The sequence below is a fragment of the Pituophis catenifer genome, unplaced genomic scaffold, assembly GCF_029215685.1.
Source record: "Pituophis catenifer annectens isolate HBS135680 unplaced genomic scaffold, rPitCat1.0.hap2 SCAF_2, whole genome shotgun sequence".
Classification (NCBI taxonomy): domain Eukaryota; kingdom Metazoa; phylum Chordata; class Lepidosauria; order Squamata; family Colubridae; genus Pituophis; species Pituophis catenifer.
Window position 1 is genome coordinate 125,270,154 of NW_027256882.1, and position 22,065 is coordinate 125,292,218.

A 22,065-nucleotide genomic window follows, 5' to 3' on the forward strand; every position below is an offset into this window, starting at 1 on the left:
GTGCACAAAACTCAGTGCACTGCTTCAAACCTAGATTGGATTGGGGCACAGTGAGCTGCTTCTTGCATGAAAGAGTTATTCTCTACTCTGCCAAGTATAAATAATTTGGAAAAGACTGTTGTGTGCCATGGATGATGCATTTGGGATACTTCATAGGATTTGAAGGAACATTAATATACAAAAATAGTTGTAGGAACAACATGGTGGTGAAGTGGTTAAACAAGAACCAAAGAGATCCAGATTACTTTTAGCCATGGAATATCACTGGATATAGAATAGAATAGAATAGAATAGAATAGAATAGAATAGAATAGAATAGAATAGAATAGAATAGAATAGAATAGAAAAAATAGAATAGAATAGAATAGAATAGAATAGAATAGAATAGAATAGAATAGAATAGAATAGAATAGAATAGAATAGAATAGAATTCTTTATTGGCCAAGTGTGATTGGACACACAAGGAATTTATCTTGGTGCATACGCTCTCGGTGTACATAAAATAAAAGATACGTTCATCAAGAATCATAAGGTACAACACTTAATGATAGTCATAGGGAACAAATATGCACGTTAGGAAACAGTCAATATAAACCGTGAGGATACCAGCAACAAGGTTACAGTTATACAATCATAAGTGGGAGGAGATGGGTGATAGGAACGATGAGAAGATTAGTAGTAATGCAGACTTAGTAACTAGTTTGACAGTGTTGAGGGAATTATTTGTTTAGCAGAGTGATGGTGTTTGGGGAAAAAACTGTTCTTGTGTCTAGCTGTTCTGGTGTGCATCGTTTTGAGGGTAGGAGTTGAAACAGCTTATGTCCAGGATGCGAGGGGTCTGTAAATATTTTCACAGCCCTCTTTTTGACTCTGCAGTATACAGATCCTCAATGGAAGGCAGGCTGGTAGTAATTGTTTTTTCTGCAATTCTGCATATCTTTTGGCCAGTCATTTTTCTGCTCAGTCCGAATACCACACAAGATTGTTTTTTTGCATCTGGCCCTGGGGGGAGGAAATCAGAAAAGATTCCTACTCAGGCTCCAGAAAACTGTTTTGTAAGCCACACTGAATGAGGTGAATTAAATGACAGCTTCTAATATTTTTATTTGCCATTCTGCATGTGGCTTGTAGGAACAACTGTTCTGCATCGGCTAATATGGTATAAAGGACTCACAGAAAGTGGGGGGAGTGCACTTTGTCCACAGGGGAGCTGCCCCATAGCTTCTGGAGATGAAATGCTGAGATGGAGACACTTAGCAGGACCACCTTGATCAAAAGAGCCTTGGTAGTACAGTGGTCTAAGGCACCCTGTTATTAAGCTGGTTATTAAGACCAGCTGCCTGCAATTACTGCAGGTTCGAATCTCGCCAAGGCTCAAGGTTGACTCAGCCTTCCATCCTTTCTAAGGTAGGTAAATTGAGGACCCAGTTGTGGGGGCAATAAGCTGACTTTGAAGGCTATTGCTGAGCACATTGTAAGCTGCCCTGAGTCTCCGGAGAAGGGCGGCATATAAATCAAATTAAAAAAAAAAAAAAAAAGAGGCTTTTGAGTGCCATAACTTCTTCCTTGCTGTAGGCCAGGCAATAAGGATAGCCTGTGAAACCTAAATAAATTGGCTTCCTATTTCCAGCTCTAAATGAGCTATTCGATTGCGGAACTTTGTTCAAACCACCAGGAAGGGAACAAGAAGGCCCCCTACTGACTATATAGCCTTTCTGTCAGAGGTCATCTTGAAATATAAAGTAAATTAAGCTCAGATTGCACTGCAGAAGGTGGGCTCAAGAACAGTATTTGCTTTTATTCTTATTTATTTGATCTATATCCCGCCTTTTTTCTACAGGAGCTCAAGGCAATGTATATGCTGCTTCACTCTGTTATTCTGTATCCTCTACCTATTTTCCCCACAACAATCCTGTATGGTAAGTTGAGCTAATAGAGAGTGACAGCCTCCCAGTCACCCAGTGATCTGTGAACTTGAACCTGGGTCTCCCAGCTCCTAGCCCTACACCTGAATCTCTACATATCCCTGGTTGTCTATATTACTTTCTCTACATAAAGAATAAACTTCTGAGCTACATTTAAATAATTTTCAAATGATACCCTCACTACTATACTACAATGGTTCTTGGACTGAGAGGAAAGAAATGGTCCATAATTACAAGGGTAGAGAGCCAGGGAATTTGATGCAAATATTGAGAAACTGTATGTAAACAAAAAAGAACAGGATCATTCCCTAAGTCCTGTGAACAGAGGCAGTAGTAAGAAGAGACTCAGAATGACTCTATCTGGACTCACTGGGTGAGTCCAGGAAGGGAGGAGAAGAAAATCACAATCACTCTTGCAAGATTTGTAATTATAGCTTATGTCAATAAAGTATGGTTCTAATTTTCCTGTGGAGTTGATTTTTTGGTCTGGTCTACCTTGTGAGGCTGATACCAGGTGAGCTTTTTTGGCTGAAGGTGCACTAGAATTTGGCTCTCCTCACTCTTAATCACTACATCACGCTGGCTGTCTGGTTTTCTTATTCCATTGATGCTGCCTGTTCTTTTATTTAACAATCTGTTTGTCCTTATTAACTCTAGAAAGAGAGTTAAAAAGAAAGTGAACTCATATTGGTTACTGTCAATCAGGTGAAAATGGGGACAGTGCTTTGAGTTTGGGTGTGTTGAATTGGGGCTTTCTGGAGATTGACTTCAGTACCTGACATCCTTAAATAACCAGGGCTTTGCTCCTATTCCAAACCTGAAAAATAACCCACCTGGTACAAATGCAGCCCCCTTTTCTTGAACTGATCTATTTTTTTTTTATTTTTTTTGTCATAAGAACACTAATCTGATAGCTTTCGTTGGTGCCATGAGATTACCAGGACATTACCAGACCATGGTAATGTCAACAACAAGCCTTCCAGATTTGTTGTTGACAAACCTGGAAGGCTACCCCCCCATTCATTAGGCCTTTTAAAGCCTTAATGACAATACTTATTCCTCAGCTTCTTGGGGGAAGACACCGCTTGAGCTCCTGCTCCATTCAGGTGTCCATCACTTAGAATTTCAATAATTCCCTGGCTTTGGCTAAGCAGCTGCTTACTGTCTTTCTTATCTTCTGTGATGTCTTCAGTCTTAATCTTTGTCCTGTTCTGAGTACCATATACCTTGCCTCAAGCTCCTCTGATTCTTGCCAAGTGTAATCTAGGTAGTCTAGTCAATAGTGTTGAGAAGGAAACAGACATGAAAATAGATGTTAACAGCATGACATAGAAATATTATTATGTGAACTTGGAAGCCAATTTACTTGGGTTTTCTAGGTTACTAGAAAACGGAATCCCAAGATTTACAAGGCACTAACTGATACTAGGCAGGCGAAGCAAAAGGGAATCTAAAGTACGTGGAAAATGCCACTATAGATAGAAAGAGTGTAGATTTGTGACACAGAAGGAGAAGCTCTGCTGTTTAGGAATGGAACAAACAAAATGTTAAAAAAGTTACAATAGTTATGTAGTTACTTACCAAAAACATGTACATTCTATTAAAGTAACCAAAATATCTTTAGGTTGCTCAAAGGCATGTCACAATCTTTGAGCACCCCTAATGTTTGGAAATTGAAAGTTGAAAAATTTGACATGCCCTATGACAGCTAAAGAGAAGATAGCCGAACAGTGTTCAAGCTGGACATGGAGGGGGGGGAGGAGTGGGCAGGGACATCCCTTTGGGATGAATCATTGGTAGCAAATGAGGTGAAAATGGTTTAATTGGTCTGATCAAGAGAATCCTTAACCCTCTAACTAAGAAAGATCAAATCACAAAAGAAGAACAGTGGCAGATGAAAAAAACCCAATAGACACATCTTTCCAGGCTCCTTCTGTCACCCAAAAATATCCAAGCCTCTTTGTCCAGTTGTATCATTTACTAGGGACCCCAACATAACCAAAGAACTTACAAAGAAGCTTGGACATCTTCCTTGGACATCTTACCCTCAAAGTGCAACCTAGTATAAAAAGTTGTTGTGGGGAAACCCTCCCCCACAACTTTTTGGATTTTAAAATCTCCTTTTGAGGCCAGATTAGGTTAATTGGTTGTCTGACATTAAAGGCAGATGGTTGTGTTCTCAACATACCTTAATCAGGTAGCATCTATAACAAGGTCTGTATTAATTTCTTTATGAGTTGACCAGCAAATGTCTGGCAGTAGATTGAGAACAGAGAAAGGAAGTATTTGTCCCTTGTACAAATTTAATTAGCTGAATGTGCTTTTATAATATACAGTGATGGTTACTCCATAGATGGATGATTTAAAGGGATCCAGATAAATCATTGGTAAATATCAAGGGCTATCGTTGTAATAACTTTGTAAAAACTTAATGTTTAGAATCTGCATGCAATTAAATCTGGTTGCTGTAGAAAATAATGAAAGTAAACTACTCCAGTCAAGTCCCACTTTGGATCTTGCAAGAAGCATCTCTCTCTGGCCACTATTATAAGCAGGAAGTTGGGTTAGAGAGATCCCTAATCTGTTCCTCCACAGCATTTATTAAGTTTCTGTTGTCTTAGACTTCTGCATTGTAGAGTTGATTCAATCACTGAGGTAGCTTCCTTCTGGTAGGAACAGTATTGGATATTCCCTGTGTTTTAGCAACTCTATCACTCCCTCATCCCTTATGCTTGTATTTCCACCATCTACGTAAGATGTTTAACAAGCCCCTTTGTAATTTAGCACAGATTTTTTTTTTCTGGATGTTTGATTCTAAAGCATGCATTTCATTAAATTGGTTTAATTAAAATATGGAAGTATTTAATTAACTCTGTGGCCCTCTGCTGCTTTCATTGCTATCCAGGGATATTTAGAAGCCTAGCTAGCAATACCAGCTGGTCATTTGGAAGCAAATGGGTATGCCTGGCTACAGTGAGGCCTTGGCATAAATGTAGAGAAGCCCAGAGAAAGCAAGTAGCAAGTGACTTTGCCTAGACTTCTCTGATCTGGGATGTGGAAAGAAATCCCTTAAGGGGGTCTTTTAGGAATGCCTGAAAGTAGGGACAATCTATAATCATGAAATCAAAATGGGAGAAAAAAGCCTCCTGAAAAAAATCAGCCTAAGGTTTTTATCCTTATGGTGAGGAGAGCAATGTGCCAACAATGTTTCATTAAATCTCTTAAGCAGAATTAAATATGGGATGACATGCTGGATTTCTAGTGGGCAGGGGTAAAATTTACATGCCTTGCCTGACAGCTTGTTTCCTTTTAGGGTCAAGAAGAGAAAATACAGTATGTGCAACTTAACAGTTGCAGATTCCAGTTTGCATAATATAAAAGAGATTCTGGAAACTAATATTTTCTTAGCAGGAAATTTTCATTATCTGCATTTTTTTAAAATTAAACCCTTGATACAAGAGTTAGTTGGATTTAATATAGCCAAGATTGATGAGTAGTGTAGTGTAGTGTAGTGTAGTGTAGTGTAGTGTAGAGTAGAGTAGAGTAGAGTAGAGTAGAGTAGAGTAGAGTAGAGTAGAGTAGAGTAGAGTAGAGTAGAGTAGAGTAGAAGAATAGAACAGAACAGAACAGAACAGAACAGAACAGAACAGAACAGAACAGAACAGAACAGAATACTTTATTTGGCCAAGTGTGATTGGACACATAAGGAGTTTGCCTCTGATATAGAAGCTCTTGGTGTACATGCAAACTGGCAGAATAATGATAACTGTAGTAATAATACCAATAAGAGGGGAAAATAATAAGAATAAGAATAAGAATAGTAGTGCTACAGCGATACTATTTGGACAAATATATATAAACTTTTGACAGCACTTTGAGGATTAGATATTCAGCCAAGGGATGGGCTGAGGGGAAAACTGTCCCTGTGTCTAGCTCTTTTGGCCTTCAATGCCCTGTAGTGCCATCCTGAGGGGAAGAGTTGAAACAGCTTATGTGAAGGATCTGAAGATATCTTCTCGGCCCTCCTTCTGACCCACACATTAACAGGTCTTCTGTGGAAGACAAGTTGGTTGCAATTATTCTTTTTGCAGTCTTAACTATCCTTTGGAGTCTGTGCTTGTCCTGTTTGGTTGCTGTATCAAACCAGAGAGTTAGAGACCAACATATGACAGACTCTATAGTTCCTCTGTAAAACTGTATCAGGGGCAGTCTGAACTTTCTGAGTTGATGCAGAAAGAACATTCTTTGTTGTGCCTTTTTAGTGATGTTTCTAATGTTAAGTTTCCATTTCAAGTCCTAGGAAATTGTAGAACCCCAAAATTTGAAGGACTCTACTGTTGATACTGTGCTACCTAATATGGTAAGAGGTGGTAAAATAGAAGGGCTCCTCCTAAAATCCACTCTCATCTCTACAGTTTTAAGAGTGTTCAGCTCCAGATTGTTATGGTTGCACTATAGGGCCAGTTGTTCAACCTTCTGTCTATATGCAGACTTATCACCGTCTCGAATGAGGCCAATGACCATTGTATCATCTGCAAACTTCAATACTTTAACAGAGGGTTTCTTTGAAGTACAGTCATTGGTATAGAGAGAAAAAAGCAACAGAGAGAGCACACAGTCCTGAGAGACGCCTGTGCTCATTGCCCAGGTACTAGATTCCTAGAATTCCCAACCCAACATAGCTGGAGTTGGGGAAGGTATTCTGGACAAGGACTTCAATATTATTCCTTTAGTTTGAGGAATTTGCATTAATGTACACAAACACACACATATACACACTCTGTTTCAAGATGATATTGTTCTTGCTAATACCCCAATAGAAGATCTCCAGCTCTTATTGAGGATTGCTTAGCCTCCTGACTTATCTGCAAAGTCATCTAAAGGAAATGACCTGGAAAACTTGTAGCTCTTAACGTGGCTCTATTCTCCCTGGGGAAATAGAACATCTGTCTTTCTAGTAAATGCCCATATGCTTGGGTCCCCTATACTAAAGATTTGCTGTTCATCAGAGAGCCTTTGGCAAATGTATTGCAATTCATAGTAGTTTCTTGCTTCTAACAGCCCATAATGCTGATGCTAAGAATTTCAGTTCATTAATTCAAGAAGAGTCTAAAAGAGACTCCTATCTTCATCTTTGGTGGCATTATTTGCAATTGAATCTTCCTTGACATTTTTAATCTCCTTAACAGATTCTCTCCTCTTAAGAGAAGGCTACCTAGCGATAAAGCTTCAGGACAGCAAAAGAAAGAATAAAGCAGGATCATTACTAAGTCCAGAGGAGACGTGTTAGGTTATTTTGGGGCTCTAGTGGTACCTCAAGATTTCTTTTTCTTTTTCTTTTTCTTTTTTTGTATCAGAAAGATTTTTTTCCATGGTCCACTTAGCCATGTTATAGGAAAAGCTAGGTGGTCATGCAAGTGATTGCCACATATTCATCTGGCTTTGAGGGGTGAAACATTCATCTATTAGCTGTATCCTTCGTTTTGCCTATCTCATTGAAATTACTTGAATCCAGGGGCAGAAGAAATCCATTCAGGGCCGGATTTTCCTATAGGCTAACTAGGCTTCAGCCTAGGGCCTCAAGATCAAGAGGGGCCTACATTCCCTACATTCAAATTGTTAGCAAAATTAAAATTACACTTTCACTATAGGTGAAAGGGCCTCATAAGTGGAATAGCCTAGGGCCTCTTTTCATCTAAATCCGGCCCTGAATCCATTCCAGTATTGTTCTGTTCTTTGAAATAACATTCTGTGCATAGAAATGTGTTAATTAAAATATATGTAACCGGGTAAAACCATTTCATCTTCAGCTTCAACTAGAGTGTGAATTTAATTAGTCCCTGAAGTGACAACCAGCTATCTCTGATAGAATTATTGTGAGATGGGTAAGAGCTGGAAAAAGCAGGTTGTTAGTTAACCTCTACTCATGTCCTAAATTCATGAAGCATGTGTGTTGGAATTTAACAGTCTTCCTGAAATCTGTATGGGAACAGTGGATTATAATCTCAATGCTGTTAGGATAATGGATTCACATTTGCCTTCTCATCAGACTACATTACTGTCTCTATCAAGACGATGAGGGAACTGGACACAAAACATATTGAAATTCAGAATGTATTGGCTAATCGGATGTGGCAAAAAAAGCATTATGGGAAGAGAGGGCAAAGTAAATTAGTCCATTTGTATGATGATGGGTAAATTGCAATTGCACTAGGGAGAAAGGGATGAATTGTGAAACAATTTTTCTGAAGGAACCAGAGCCAGGTGGGATTGCGATGCTACTCTGGAGCCATCTGCTATCACGAACATGTAACTTACTTTATTATCAGGCTCATGCTCGTTGTTTTAAAATAATTTTACTTCTACACAAACCTCTATATTTGTATAGAAATGGAGAAAATTATAAACATGCACTAAGATGTGGCAAAGGTTTCAATCTTTCATTACTTTTAAGGTATCTTTGAGGGTGGGTTTTTTTCTATCTCTGTTTTGTTGATTATGTTCTGACCCACGTAGAATCAGTAAATGAGCTAAATGGCCAAATAAATTCTATAAATCAATCAATCAATCAATCAATCTTACTTGTATGGAAGGACAAAATATTTAAAATTCATATTAAAATTCATGAAAATTCATGTTCCTGGACCACTGATTACATTTTATGTTCAGGATAGTCTTATCCACAGAGACCTAGTGTTGAGCTTGCTTTTACGTTATATCTTTTACTTAGCTTAGTACCTTTGAGAGTTTGAGAGCCAGTTTGGGCATCAAGCTAGAAACCAAGAGACTGTGAGTTCTAGTCCTATCTTGGGCATGAAGCCAAATGGCTGACCTTGGACCAGTCACTTTCTCTCACCCCTAGGAAGGAGACAAAGGCAAACCACTTCTGAAAACTTTGCTAAGAAAACTGCAGGAACTTGTCCAGGCAGCCTCTGAGAATCAGACATGATTGATCAAAAACTATTATTCTAACCTATTTAGCATTTGGGCTTAAATACTGTTCTATAGTGCTTTACAACACTCTCTGAGAGGTTTACAAATGTCAGCATAATGCCCCCAACAATCTGGATTTGCATTCTACCAACCTTGGAAGGATGGAATGCTGAGTCAACCTTTAGCCCCATCAGGATTGAACTCCAGGCTGTGGGCAGAATTTGCCTGCAATACCATACTTTAACCACTGTGTCACGGGGCTCTTAATTAGTGGACACTATTTACTATATATGGGGCAAAAAAGTGGCTTTAAGTAAGAGTTGGTTCTTTGCAAAGAACTCCTCGGTGTCAAAGAGTCAATCGAATGGCAGGAATGTATTTGGCCACTTCCCAAAAATATCCTCCTGCATCAAAAGGAATTGATGTAGAAGGAAATAAAAATATGTGTTGATGGACATCATTGGACAAGGAGGCAAGGCAGTACCTGTCTTGTATTTGCTTTACTGTGGATCAACTGAATGCCCCGTCTACTTTTGGTGCTGTGAATTGTTTTTAAGTAAAGAAAAGCATTGTATGGATCTTAAAAATCCTTAGATGCAGGCATGACCCGAGGGTGTCCCTTCAGCAGTATTTTGCAGCAGGACTTATTGAGGGGGAAAAACCTTGGGTAACTGAGCTGAGAAAGACTCCTTTTGCCTAAAGCCTAAGAGGGGTGCTACGAGTCATAAAAGTTGAATTTGGAGTCACTGCATTTATAGTTTGACTCATGGTTTCAAACAGTTCACTTGCTTTGTATGCTCAAACCACAGTTCACTACTTTAAAAAAAATCTTTCAATGTGTTTTGGTGTCATATAATCTGTAAGGAAATGTTGGTGCCTGTTTACATTGTTGGGAACTTGCTTAGACATTTCCAGCTTAGAAAAATGAACATTGCATTAGTCAAAAAATATAGCTTTATAGAGAAACAGTCTGTGTTTACTACATCATAGTATAACAGTATTTAAGTATCTCCTGGAATAATAATCTTGCTTGGCCCATTAAAAGATGCTTAGCATGAGGTTAACCACAGAGCTTTCATAAAATGCTACAGTCCTCGTTCTTCTTGTCCATGACCTAAGCTCCTAATTTGAGAAATGCCTTCCATAGGAAGAAAAGAACATGATATTTTCATGGCTCATTATCTTCATTTTTCTTTTCAGGCTAGTGGGAGTCTGTTCCAGGTGCGAGTAGTTGGAGGGTCTTCTCTGTGCAGTTATCTCTCTCCTCAGGACAGATGGCCGCTGTATCATCCCGCTGTGGACAGGTAAGGAAGGCAAAGCGCTAGAAATTAATGACTAAAAGGAGCCTGTAATCAAAGTTTAGGAATGAGAATCCTACCTAAATTATTTCCTGCCAGAAAGCATCTTCTTTTTCTGAGCCTTTTTTAATTTGCCCAATTCCTCTTCCTTCTTTCTCTTTCTGCCTAAGCATCAAACAGAATCCTCTGCATTATGGGAGAAGACATTTTGTTTATAAATAATTACTACCAATGTATTCACTTTCAAACTATGTTGTCTTCTTGTGTAGATCAGTTTGTATAACCAAAATTCTCCATTCAAATACATCATAAACATACTGTAGTATGCAAAATAGGGTGTTAAAATCCTACCTTTTACCAGTTCAACTAGAATACATGATATACATATAATCCTATAGAAACCAAATAAGTAAATAAATAAAAATAGTAATATGCGAAAAAATATTCAAGATGAGTTTTGGCAAGATTAGGGGAATAACAGAAGAACAGAGTTGGAAGGGATCTTGGAGGTCTAGGCCAGGGGTCTCCAACCTTGGCAACTTTAAGCCTGGCGAACTTCAACTCCCAGAATTCCCCAGCCAGCAAAGCTGGGAGTTGAAGTTTGCCAGGCTTAAAGTTGCCAAGGTTGGAGACTCCTGTTCTAGGCCAATTCCCCTGCTCAAGCAGGAAACCCTATGCCATTCCAGACAAGTGGCTGCCCAATCTCTTCTTAAAAACCTCATTGATGAAACACCCACAACTTCTGAAGGCAAGCTGTTCCGCTGGTTAATTGTTCTCACTGTTAGGAAGTTTCTCCTTAATTCCAGGTTGCTTCTCTCCTTGATAAGTTTCCATCCATTGTTTCTTGTCCTGCTTTGTGGTGCTTTAGAAAATAGGTGGACCCCTTCTTATTTGTTGGCAGTCCCTCAAATATTGGAACACTGTAATCATGTCCAAAGGGACAAAGGGTTCTGTAGTAGTAAGGCCGCACCAATGTAATTCTCCAAATCTATTCCAAGTCTTCTCACTCTGCTGATCTGTACTCTCTTGCTGTGATGTTTGATTTTCAACATTAGCAATGAATTAGCATTGTCCACTGCATCCAAAGGCAGTAGCTGGCTTAATGGATATAGGCAAAGCCATCTGCCGATATAGCACTGCCTGTCCATGTCTCAGCAGCTACTGCCCAGTACAGTTACTTTCCTCTTCCTACTGAGAGGAATAGCTAGATAGCATCTGTATAGTCTTAATGTGTTTGTCACTTCACACTAACAAGACAACAACCCGGCTTTGAAGAGTATACAGTTAAAAAAGCAGAATGTTTGAGAAACGTTTCTTTTGCCTATTGGAGCAGAAAGTACAAGGGACAAATAAAACGGGATTTACCTCTCAGCCAATAATCCCAACGCAGACATGCACGCACGCACACGCACGCAAACCACAACCTCACCACAATGTCAGGCATGATTTTCTCTGTATTGTTGTTGGTTGTTCAAATATAATTCATTTGCTTATGAAAACATAATCTTTTCTTTTGCAAAATGGTGGAAATGGTGCCAAGGGGCTTCTGGGAAGGAATGGAGGAAATGAATGTATGGAGTTCAATTAGATGTACTTTGTGCATGTGTGTGTGTGTGTGTGAGAGAGAGAGAGGGAGGGAGGGAGGGAGGGAGAGAGAGAGAGAGAGAGAGAGAGAGAGAGAGAGAGAGAGAGAGAGAGAGAGAGAGAGAGAGAGAGAGAGAGCGCCTTCAAATCAGTGTTGACTTCTGATGACTGCCTGGACAAGTCCCTGCAGTTTTCTTGGCAAGATTTTGGAAATGGTTGCCATTGCCTCCTTCCAGGGGCTGAGAAAAAGTGACTGGACCAGGATCACTCAATTAGTTTTGTACCTAAAGCAGAATTAGAACTCGGTCTTCTGGATTCTAGCCTGGTACTTAGCCACTACAACCAGCTGGCTCTCTTTATTTTAGGGCGGTGGTGGTGGTGGTGTGAGCAGTTAAGACTATTGCATTTTACATTCGGGATCTGAAAAATGGACCGGCATGTGGGACATCATTTGACTCCTAGCTTCCTGATTTCTCTAACTAGTGTATGTGCAGCCCAACTACTTGGGGAGGATTTTTATTATTATGACGATTAAAAATGTAGATGATGAATGAGCTCTTCTGTGGGAGGAGTCTGCCCCCTGCTGACAGCTAGGCAAAACTGACTGTCATCTGTGGTGTGGCTTCTTGTGCTAGTATTGGAGCCAATGCCTTTGGTGTATTAGCCAAAAAGACTTTGCGAAGTTCAAGGATAGCAGGCTCTGCTTTAGAGTCATTATAGGTAGTCCTCGACTTAAAACCAGAGTGGAGCCCACAATTTCTGTCATAAATCATAATGGTCATAAGTCAAGGTGCCACATGACCAATTCGATTTTAAAACTCTTTTTGTGGTGGTTAAGTGAATGGGGCAGTTGTTAGACATACATAACTGTCATTAAGCAAATCTATTCATTACCATGGGTGGTTTTTTTGACAGAAAGTGGCTGAAAAGGCTGAGGACCTGCAAAAAATATCTTAAGCTGCAGTCACATGATTGCGCAAGACTGCAACCAGCTGTAAAACCGTTTGCCAAGCACCCAAATGTGATCATGTGATTTCAGGGAGTTGTGTATCACCACCAGATTCCACAATCGCTTTGTATGTAGTTTGGGGAAGTTCAGTCATAACTTTGAACAGTTGCTAAGTGACCGGTTGTTAAGTGAAGACTGTACAGATAATCCTCAAGTTACAATCACAATTGAGCCCAAAATTTATGTTGCAATATTTGTTAAGAGAGTTTGTCCCATTTTATGACTTTCCCTGCCACATTTGTTGAGTGAATCACTGCAGTTGTTAAATTAGTAACCCTGTTGTTAAGGGAATCTTGTTTCCCCATTGAGTTTGTTTGTCAGAAGTTCAGAAAAGATGATCACATGACTCTGGGTCGCAAATGTGAATCAGTTGTTAAGCATCTGAATGTAAATCACGTGATCATGGGGATGCTGTAACGGTCATAAGTGTGAAAAATGGCCATAAGTCACTTTTTTCAGTGCCATTGTAACTTCAAATGGTCACTGAGTGAACTATTGTAAGTCGAGGACTATCTGGATATCTTTTTATGTAAAAATAAATAATCTTTAAATGTAAACAATGAAGCGAGGGGAAAAAAACTGTAAGTCTAACAGGAGCCATAGAAGTTATACATAGCAATGGTGGGTTGCCCCTGGTTCAGACCGGTTCTATAGAACCGGTAGTAAAACCTGCGGGAGGCTCCACCAACAATGATGTCATCAAAATGCTTCTGCGCATGCGCAGAAGCTTCTGTGCGTGCGTAGAAGAGCGCAAGCAAGCGCGTGTGTGCGGCCCCGTTGCGAACCATAGTAAAGGTAAGTAGAACCCACCCCTGATACATAGGCCTGAAATATGTTTATTAGGGGTATCTCTGAGTTCCCATATATCTTGAGGCTTCCCATCGGCTTCCACTGTGATTGTACTTCCTGACCCACGATAGTTCCATGGCTCATGAAATTCTCCAAGCTTTAATGAATCATTTATTTGAATTGCATTGCTTGAGGCTGCTCTTCAAGAACTGGTGGTATTACAACCATCGCCCCCTCCCCCACGTGCATCTAACAGCTTTCTTTTCTTACAGAGCACTGCAATTTGGAGGTCCTGGTGGCCCCGTTCATGTGAAGCTGGTAGTCGAATGGGATCTGACCACCAAAGAATGGTGAGTTTGTGTTGCAAACTCCATTTGTAAATGACAAGAGAGCGGATGACAATCCATAAAAGGCAGAGACGTGGCTTCCGAAAAGACTTTCATTATAGCTTAAATTGCTCGTGATTCTTTCTGACTTCAGATACATGCATAGCATGCATGGAAAGAGAGAGGGAGGGAGGGAGAGAGGGGAAAAGATGGGAAATTTTTATTCCATTTACCTGGAAGATGTCAGGTTGGGAGAAATTGCTATGTAAAATGTATACCTAGTATTTAATCAAGCCTATTTTACTCCAGTTTCACCTCTCCCCCATCAGCATATTTTTAATATGCTAATGCGTGTATAATGTCTTGCTTGGTTTTTTTATGTTGCCTCCATTTTTTATTTAATTTCAAGGTAATATGAAACAGGACGAGGAAAAACAACAGTCTAGTTAACATTTTTATTCCACATTAGTAGCTTAATAGGTTGGGTGCATGTGGTCTATCAGCACACTTGCTAAAGACCTCCACTTCTCCTCATCTCCTAGTGGCTCCATTACTTCCAGTGGTTATTTTTTTATAGGCATCTCTATCAAAAGTTATGCACACAGAATGATAGAATAACAGAGTTGGAAGGGACCTTGGAGATCTTCTAGTCTAACCCCCTGCTCAAGCTGGAAACCCTATATCATTTCACAAAAAATAGTTGTCCAATCTCTTCTTAAAAACCTCCGGTGTTCGAACACCCATAACTTCTGGAGGCAACCTGTTCCACTGATCAATTGTTTTAACTCTCAAGAAATTTCTCCTTAGTTCTAGGTTGGTTTTGTGGTGTAGTTTTCATGAGATTAGGGCTTCCCCTTTCTTCTTGTTTGTTTGAGAGAATAATTTCCTCCTGCATCTACAGAACTATGGAAGAAGTCTGTAAGCAGGACACAGGGTGACTGAAGAAAATGCCACTATAGAAAATTCCACTGCAATTCCTCAACAACTCACCAAGAGGCATCTGCTATCTTTAGAGTGGTCTAATAAGGACTTTCTGGAGGGAAGAAAGAACATGATCACTCAGGATCCCTCTAAATTGAAAAACCAAATTGATAAATATGAATAAAATAGAAGCATTCCTGCCTTCTCTTAATATCTCATTTACTGAATCAGAATCACTATAATAGTACAAGCCAGGAATAGTTGTAACAGTATATCCCCTTTGAGTGATACTTGATTTAGAGCAGGGATTGGCAGCCTTTTTAAGTGAGGAGACATTTGGTTTTGTGTGGAATTGTAGGACTGCCCTCTAAGAAGGATTAAGATTAAAATCTTACTTTAATGAAATAGTAAATATGAGCAACATTGCTTTGAAATTTAACTCAAATATAATACTTCTAAAACAATACATTTTAGAAAAGACTGTCAGAAATGCCGGTTTGTTTCAGAGCTAGCCTTACTGCTCAATATTGGATGCAACTTTGGGGCTGAGGCTTGGGCAAGCTGCACAAGACCACTAAGAGAGCCTTCCGTAGATTTATCTTTAGTGACTCTTATAGAGTTCTTCAAAGTGCTTAGCTTACAAACCTTGGATGACAGTCACGCAATGGGTTGCATGAGGGTTGCCTACTTGAGAAACAACAAAAACTTGAGCTGCCTTCCAAAGAACGGGAGATGAAATTTCACTTCCTGTATTGAAGCCTGATCAAATTCGATGTTTTCAGAAACTTCTAACATCTCAGAATGTCTTTGACACAAATTGAAATTCTCCTTCGTGAAGAGCACTCATCTGTGCTAAGAAACCAGTTCCCCACTTGTGCTTTTGGGATTAGGTCTGTGTGAAATTCACACAATGCTTTTTCATCCTTTGAATATTGAAGAGTTAGTGTAACTTTAATTGGACTTTTGGAAAAACCAACACAGGACTTGCTTTGATATCTGTCTAGCTTAAATGAAACTGAAGGCCCGCACAAAATGCAATCGCGGCCAAAGACTGGAATATTTCTGACCTGTCCCTTTGCATTTTTGCAGCTTGTTTGGCAACATCCAGGAAGAAGTTGTTGAAGATGCAGAAAGTGTGAGACTGAAGCAACAGCTTCATCAACAGCAGCATAGCTGCACCCTGAATGAATGCTTCCAGCTCTACACTAAGGAGGAACAGGTACCCCTGGATGAGGGTAAAGGGGGGTTATAAGACCAACTTGGCATTATGGAGATTACGAGAACAGGATCATCTCTGCCACAAGGCAAGATGGTTTCTCTGAGCAGGAATGGAATGTCCAACTGCTTGGTTCCTTTCCTGCTCAGTGCCAATATACCTCATGGGATTCTGGAAGAGGTGGGGATAGACAGCTCCTATCAATTGGGAAATCCATCCCCAGGGTTCAATCCCAGGCTCCTGTGTAGTTCTACCGTGTTTTCCTTTGCAGCTGGCTCCGGATGATGCCTGGCGCTGTCCCCACTGCCAGGTCCTTCAACAAGGCATGGTCAAACTCAGCCTGTGGACACTCCCCGATATCCTCATCATTCACTTGAAACGCTTCCGGCAGGTGGGAGAGCAGCGCCACAAGCTCTCCACTCTAGTCCACTTTCCCCTGCGAGGGCTTGATATGGCTCCCCACGTGGCCAAGCGCAGCCGTGGCAGCAAGTGGGGCCCCTGGAGGCAGTCCCTGCCAGAAGAGGGCCAGTGTAATTTTCTCTACGATCTGTATGCCGTCTGCAATCATCATGGGAGCCTGCACGGTGGACATTATACAGGTGAGCTTTCAGTAAGCAGACAGGGCTGCGACTACATTATCTCTGGCAACTCCAGCTCAAAGGTAATGAATTGGGTTTCACTCCACATCTCCTTAGGTGTTCCCCCCTCCTCACTTGACCTAAGCATAAAAGGGTGGGACTTCTGAATTCTGCATGAAGAAATGAATAATTCTGTAAGATGAAGCATTAAGGAAAATTGTGGAAGTTTGCATAGTGATGCTATATTCTACTTCTGTGAATGGATGGAGAAGAACAAGGAATAATTTGGCACGTTCGAGGTCTCTGCAGCCCTGTTTTTCATTTCTGAGCTGTCTAATTTCACATTACTTTAAGAAATGTTGCTGAATAGTGCACTTAGCAAAAATGTTCTTGTGCAGGACACTTAAGAACATATGAGATACAAGTAGTGATATGCAAACATTCCACTTCAAACTTTTTTGAGTTTGGATTCAAAACAGCTGTTTCAAGCAGCTGTTCCCCATTTGAGACAGGCTGTTTCTATCATTTTGGAAGTGCTTTTAACTTGAATCAGCTCTGTTTCAAGCTCAAAACACTTCCATAGTTATCAAAACAGCCTGTCTCAAATGCAGAACAGTTTGTTTCAAATGTCAGAAAGCTGTTTTGAACTTTATAGGAAATGTTTCAAATCCAGAACAGCTCAAATACCAAACATTTGGCAATACCTGTAAATACAAGTAACCCCATCAGTAGGAGTGAGAATTTCCAAATCTTGTTTTAATCACATTGACCTTCACAGAACAATGTTGCTATTCTCTAGCAATATTTCCTCCTAATTTCCTTCCCTCTCTACAAGCAGGGGAGTAAGCATTTAATACACTGGTGAGGTTATTGTGAATTTCTCAGCACTGCCAAGTTAGAGAAAAGTTTAGAAGCTCAATTCACTTTCCATTGTGTCAGCTAATATGGTCCTCCCTCTGTCTCTAGCTTATTGTTACAACAGCTTGGATGGCCGCTGGTACAGCTATGATGACAGCACCGTGGAACCAGTCATGGAAGAGGACATCAGCACACGTGGTGCCTACATCCTTTTCTATCAGAGACGGAATGTAGTTCCAAGCTGGCCTGGAGGAAGCTCTGTTAGAGGTTTGCAAGGGTTTCTTGGCCCACCCCTTATTTCCTATGCATTGATTAAATTCTATGTCATTTACTGATGATATTGAGACATACCTAGACATGCTAAATAATTCCTGCCTTGTCTTTTAAGGACCGACCCTGAAGGTCATCCTGATACAAACTTAAGTCATCCATGCCCTGACACCTGCCTCGTGACGGCAGCACCAGCAGCCATGTGCAGCAGGAGTCCACGTGACCGCTGGCCCACTTTTGCTTGCTCGCAGCTGCAATGGAGCAGGAGGCCGAGAGGTGCATTAGTGCCGCAGCCGCGAGACGAGGCAGGTGTCAAGGTGTGTATGACCTGGCTACTGGGGCCCTGAGGTAAGCCGCTCAACCCCCCACGTCACCTTGTGACCATGGCACTAGCGTGTCGCTAAGCCTCCTGCTTCATTGCAGCTGCAAGCAAGCAGAAGTGAGCCAATGGCCACATGGGGTCCTGCTGGATTAGGCTGCCAGAGCCACCGCTACAAGGTGAGGCAGCTGTCGGGCTGTGGATGGCCTGGCTGCAGGGGCCTGAGATAAGCCAGTGTCGGGTGCTTGGGACAGCTCCACCCCCCGCCTCATCTTGTGGTGGCAGCACTAGTATGCTGCTTCCTGCCCCACCATGAGCAAGAGAAGTGGGCCTCCCATACATGGAAAAAAATTAAAACACCCCCCAAAAATAAGCCCTAGTGCTTATTTTGGGGCCTAAAAGAAAATAAGACCGTGTGTGTGTGTGTGTGTGTGTGTAATAATACACACACACACACACACACACACACACACACACACACACACACACGTATATCTATATGGATGTACACACACACACATACATAGCCAAATGAAATTATTTCCTCTTCATCCCTTTCAGTTTAGCACACAATGCAGAGGAAAAGATTCTCTCTGCAACACTTGCATATTTTTTTTTTTTTTTTTTGCAGGATCTACCAGCTCTTCCATTTCAGAGCATTGGCTGACCCGGCTCAGTCGAAGCAGCAAACGAGAGAGCCTAGTGTCCTGGAACTCAACAACCTGTCCATCTCTGCCAAAATCATCTCACTCACCTACGCTCATCAGTGCCAGCACCAGCCAGGAGAAAGGTATCCTGTCTCCCTTATTATCCTTACTTTCCACAAAGCCATACATGAACAAAGCTCATTTATTATTGGGCAACGTTCTCCTCTTTATATGTTTCCAGATCTTTGGCTGCTTCCTTCGTTTAAGTCTAGAAGTGTGGGTATCATCCTGCCCGAGAAAGCAATACAGTTCTAGTTACAGAAACCAGAATTTATTGGTGTTCTTTTTAGTGCACCTTTCACTAGCTCCCATTACATACACAAAAAATTCTCAGACACATTAGACCTTTGGTCTATGGGAGTAGTCAATTTAAAATAAATAATAATGTCCAGGGCCACTCATTAGACCACTCTAATAATATGCTTTTGAGTGATGGGGAAGCTCTTTCTCCATTGCCTTCTGGAGTCACTATGGAATCACAGTGTAGATGAAAATAAATAATTTACCCCCAAATCAGAAAAAAATTAATTCTTTCCATCAGTCCATCTCTTTTTGTTATTGTTTTATACTTGGGCTTTGGCATTAGCAGCAAGCAGATGGGATATGTCTCCTTTGCCACTATACTATATGTTAGTAAAATAGCATATGAGTAGTTGAAAAAAAAATGACGAAAAATGGAAGAAATGGATTTGAGAAGAAGGGGGGATTTTCTGATTTGGACTAACATCTGAATTGTAGAACATGTAGGGGATTCATAAAGCTTTCTTAGCTTCAGAAATAGATGTCTTGCCAAGATTGTTAATGTTTTGTTAAAATTAGTTTGAATTCAGCTTTCAAAACAAATTGGGCTTTCAAATATATTTTATTTCCACAGAACTCCTGAGAATTGCTGCCATTACTGTCTATGTTCTTTTCTAGGAGGATTTGAGTCTCGTCCCTTGGTTCGGGGTGTGCAAGGCAGAAGTGTCAGCCTGAAAGCTTCTTCTAATAAGGCCAAGCTGGGCATCCCCAAGACTTTACCCTTGCGGTGGTCCTTCACCTCCAAAGATTGGCCAGCAGAGCCCTCTAGGGAGCTTGTAGACTATCTGGAGTCTGGTCGCAGACCTTGGTTCACAAAAGAGTCCATTGTCCCTCTCATAACTAAAGAAGGGGAAGACAATGAGCTTATGGTCACCAAAGCTAATCCTGCTCTGACAAGCATGGGTCCAACTGAGACCAGTGGCAAAACCACCACTGCCATGGAAAATTTAAACACTCTGAAACGGGTAGTGAAGCCAAAGGAAGAAACAGGTGAGCAGCCACGGACACCCAAAAAACTGGTGCTATCTCTCAGCACAGTACCTCCAGTAAAAGATGAAGAACCTAAGACCAAAGCTAATATCAATGGGACCCTGCGCATTGGTTCAAACATGACCTCTTCCAACCGGGGGGATGCAGAACAAAAGACCGGGCCCTGGCTTAGGGAGAAGGAGCCAGAGAATGAGAAACAATCAGAGGGGAAGTTGGCAGTCTTCAAAGTTGGGTTTTTGCGAAAGGACCCCAAGCGACACAGTGAGTCTCCCAGACATGCTATTATGACGTCTTCTACAGCCTCCTCTCAGGCATCCTTCTCCAGTGGAACACTAAATATTTTCCCTGGCAGCAGGACAAACAACACCCTGAACCCCAGATCCACAGAGGGGCTGTCCAATGGACGGATCTCCCATTCTGAGGTGGACATTAAGCGCGCTCAGAGCACCTGCAACAGCAAGGGAAGGAATGACTGGTTACTGAGCAGGTCAACTACTCTCTGCAAGGCAAACAATGGGACCTTGCAGGCCTCCATGCCACCACTCACTTTAGAGGGCATTTCCTGTGGCACCTTCCAGCGGGCAAGGTATCATACAGCATCCTTGGGCAGGAGGATAATAGTACCAGAATCCAGCTTCTGAACTGCCTTGCAGCTCTACCTGAAATAGCAGTATCATGTCAACCTTTGGTGCTTATAAATTCTCAGGCCTTTGAAGAAGCTCTGCCAATTGATAGAAAGCTTGGACACTCTTTGCTTTCTATTGGTTTGTTCAGACAAAAGTTACTAAATCCAAATGGTGCTGATGGACCTGTTTAGCCTGGTGTATGGATGTAGCAGGGATCTTGTAGACCAAGATGTTAAGAATGGGGGAAAGGCAAATGTGGGGGAAGATGTTAAATTATTTATTCTGCAGTTTAACTGGGAACTTTTGAAAGGATATGCTGCTTTGTAACAGCATTTATTTTGGTACCAAGGTGTAGAAAGGATAAAGAATCTAAACATTGCTCTATGCAATCATCCCAGTGTTTATATTTTCTGCAAAACTTTGGGTTTTACAGATCTATTTGTTTTTTTTTTTTAATACCTAAAATGAAGGGTGAGCATTAACAGCTTTGGGAATCAGTGCAGCAAATGGGTAAGCTAATTCAGGAGTTCTCTATTCTCCAAGAGATGTGGGATAAATTTGTTCTTGTTGTGTTGGCTGAAAATGAACATTGGGGCAGCATTATGGACTCCTCCAGTGTTTAAAAATATTCACAGGAAAAAAAATGTTGGATAACACTGTTCATTTTCTTCTACCTGTTGGTGGTAATCAAAGCTAACTTCTTTGCAATCTAGTTTACCTACCTCAAATTTTCTGGTAGTCATCCATCCAATGCCAGCCAAATCGGATGCAGCTTCACTTTTTTATGACAGCCAAGGTTGCATAGGTCCTGCCACCTTCTGTGACCAATGCAGATAACTAGAATTTTCTTCACAGGAAACAAAAAAGCTGCTGTTTTTCCCATTGTTGTGAATAGATTAAATATGAAAAGCAAAGGAGATATAGAGGAAGAGCCAAGCAAAAGCTTGGACATTTCTAGAGTGCCTAATATTGTTGACATCAAATAAGTATAATGAACATCAGGAACAAATGTCAATCCATCCATCAGAATAGAGCTGGAAGGAACCTTGGAGGTCTTCTAATCCAACCCCCTGCTCAAGCAGGAGATCCTATACCGCTTCAGATAGATGGCTGTCCTGTGTTTTTTTTTTTTTTTAAAAAAAACTCCAGTGATGAAGTACCTACAACTTCTGTCCAGTTGGAAATTCCAGAGACATACTTGAAAGATGTGGAATAGAAAATTGGAAGAGGTAAATTTGGGGATGATTAATGTAAGAGTGACAGCTCTTTATGTAGCACACTTTACTCATACTTAGAAAGATGATAGTAGAGAACAAGAACATGGGAAGGGTAGAAAGCACAGGAAGAAAAAGTCTTGAAAAAGGAAACAGATAACCATCACAGAAGTTCAAGGCGTAGAAGAAAGCATGTAATAAA

General features: G+C 40.8%; 1 protein-coding gene across 1 annotated transcript in view; it reads left to right on the plus strand.

Moving 5' to 3' along the window:
- Positions 1 to 21,774, plus strand: part of USP43 (ubiquitin specific peptidase 43) — a 109,671-nt gene extending 87,897 nt beyond the window's left edge. The window contains exons 9-15 of the mRNA XM_070934494.1: positions 10,059 to 10,162; positions 13,811 to 13,888; positions 15,875 to 16,004; positions 16,273 to 16,600; positions 17,546 to 17,704; positions 18,658 to 18,816; positions 19,652 to 21,774. Coding sequence (XP_070790595.1) covers positions 10,059 to 10,162; positions 13,811 to 13,888; positions 15,875 to 16,004; positions 16,273 to 16,600; positions 17,546 to 17,704; positions 18,658 to 18,816; positions 19,652 to 20,664 — 1,971 coding nt within the window. The 3' untranslated portion in view covers positions 20,665 to 21,774. The remainder of the gene's footprint in view (positions 1 to 10,058; positions 10,163 to 13,810; positions 13,889 to 15,874; positions 16,005 to 16,272; positions 16,601 to 17,545; positions 17,705 to 18,657; positions 18,817 to 19,651) is intronic.
- The last annotated feature ends 291 nt before the right edge of the window (positions 21,775 to 22,065 follow it).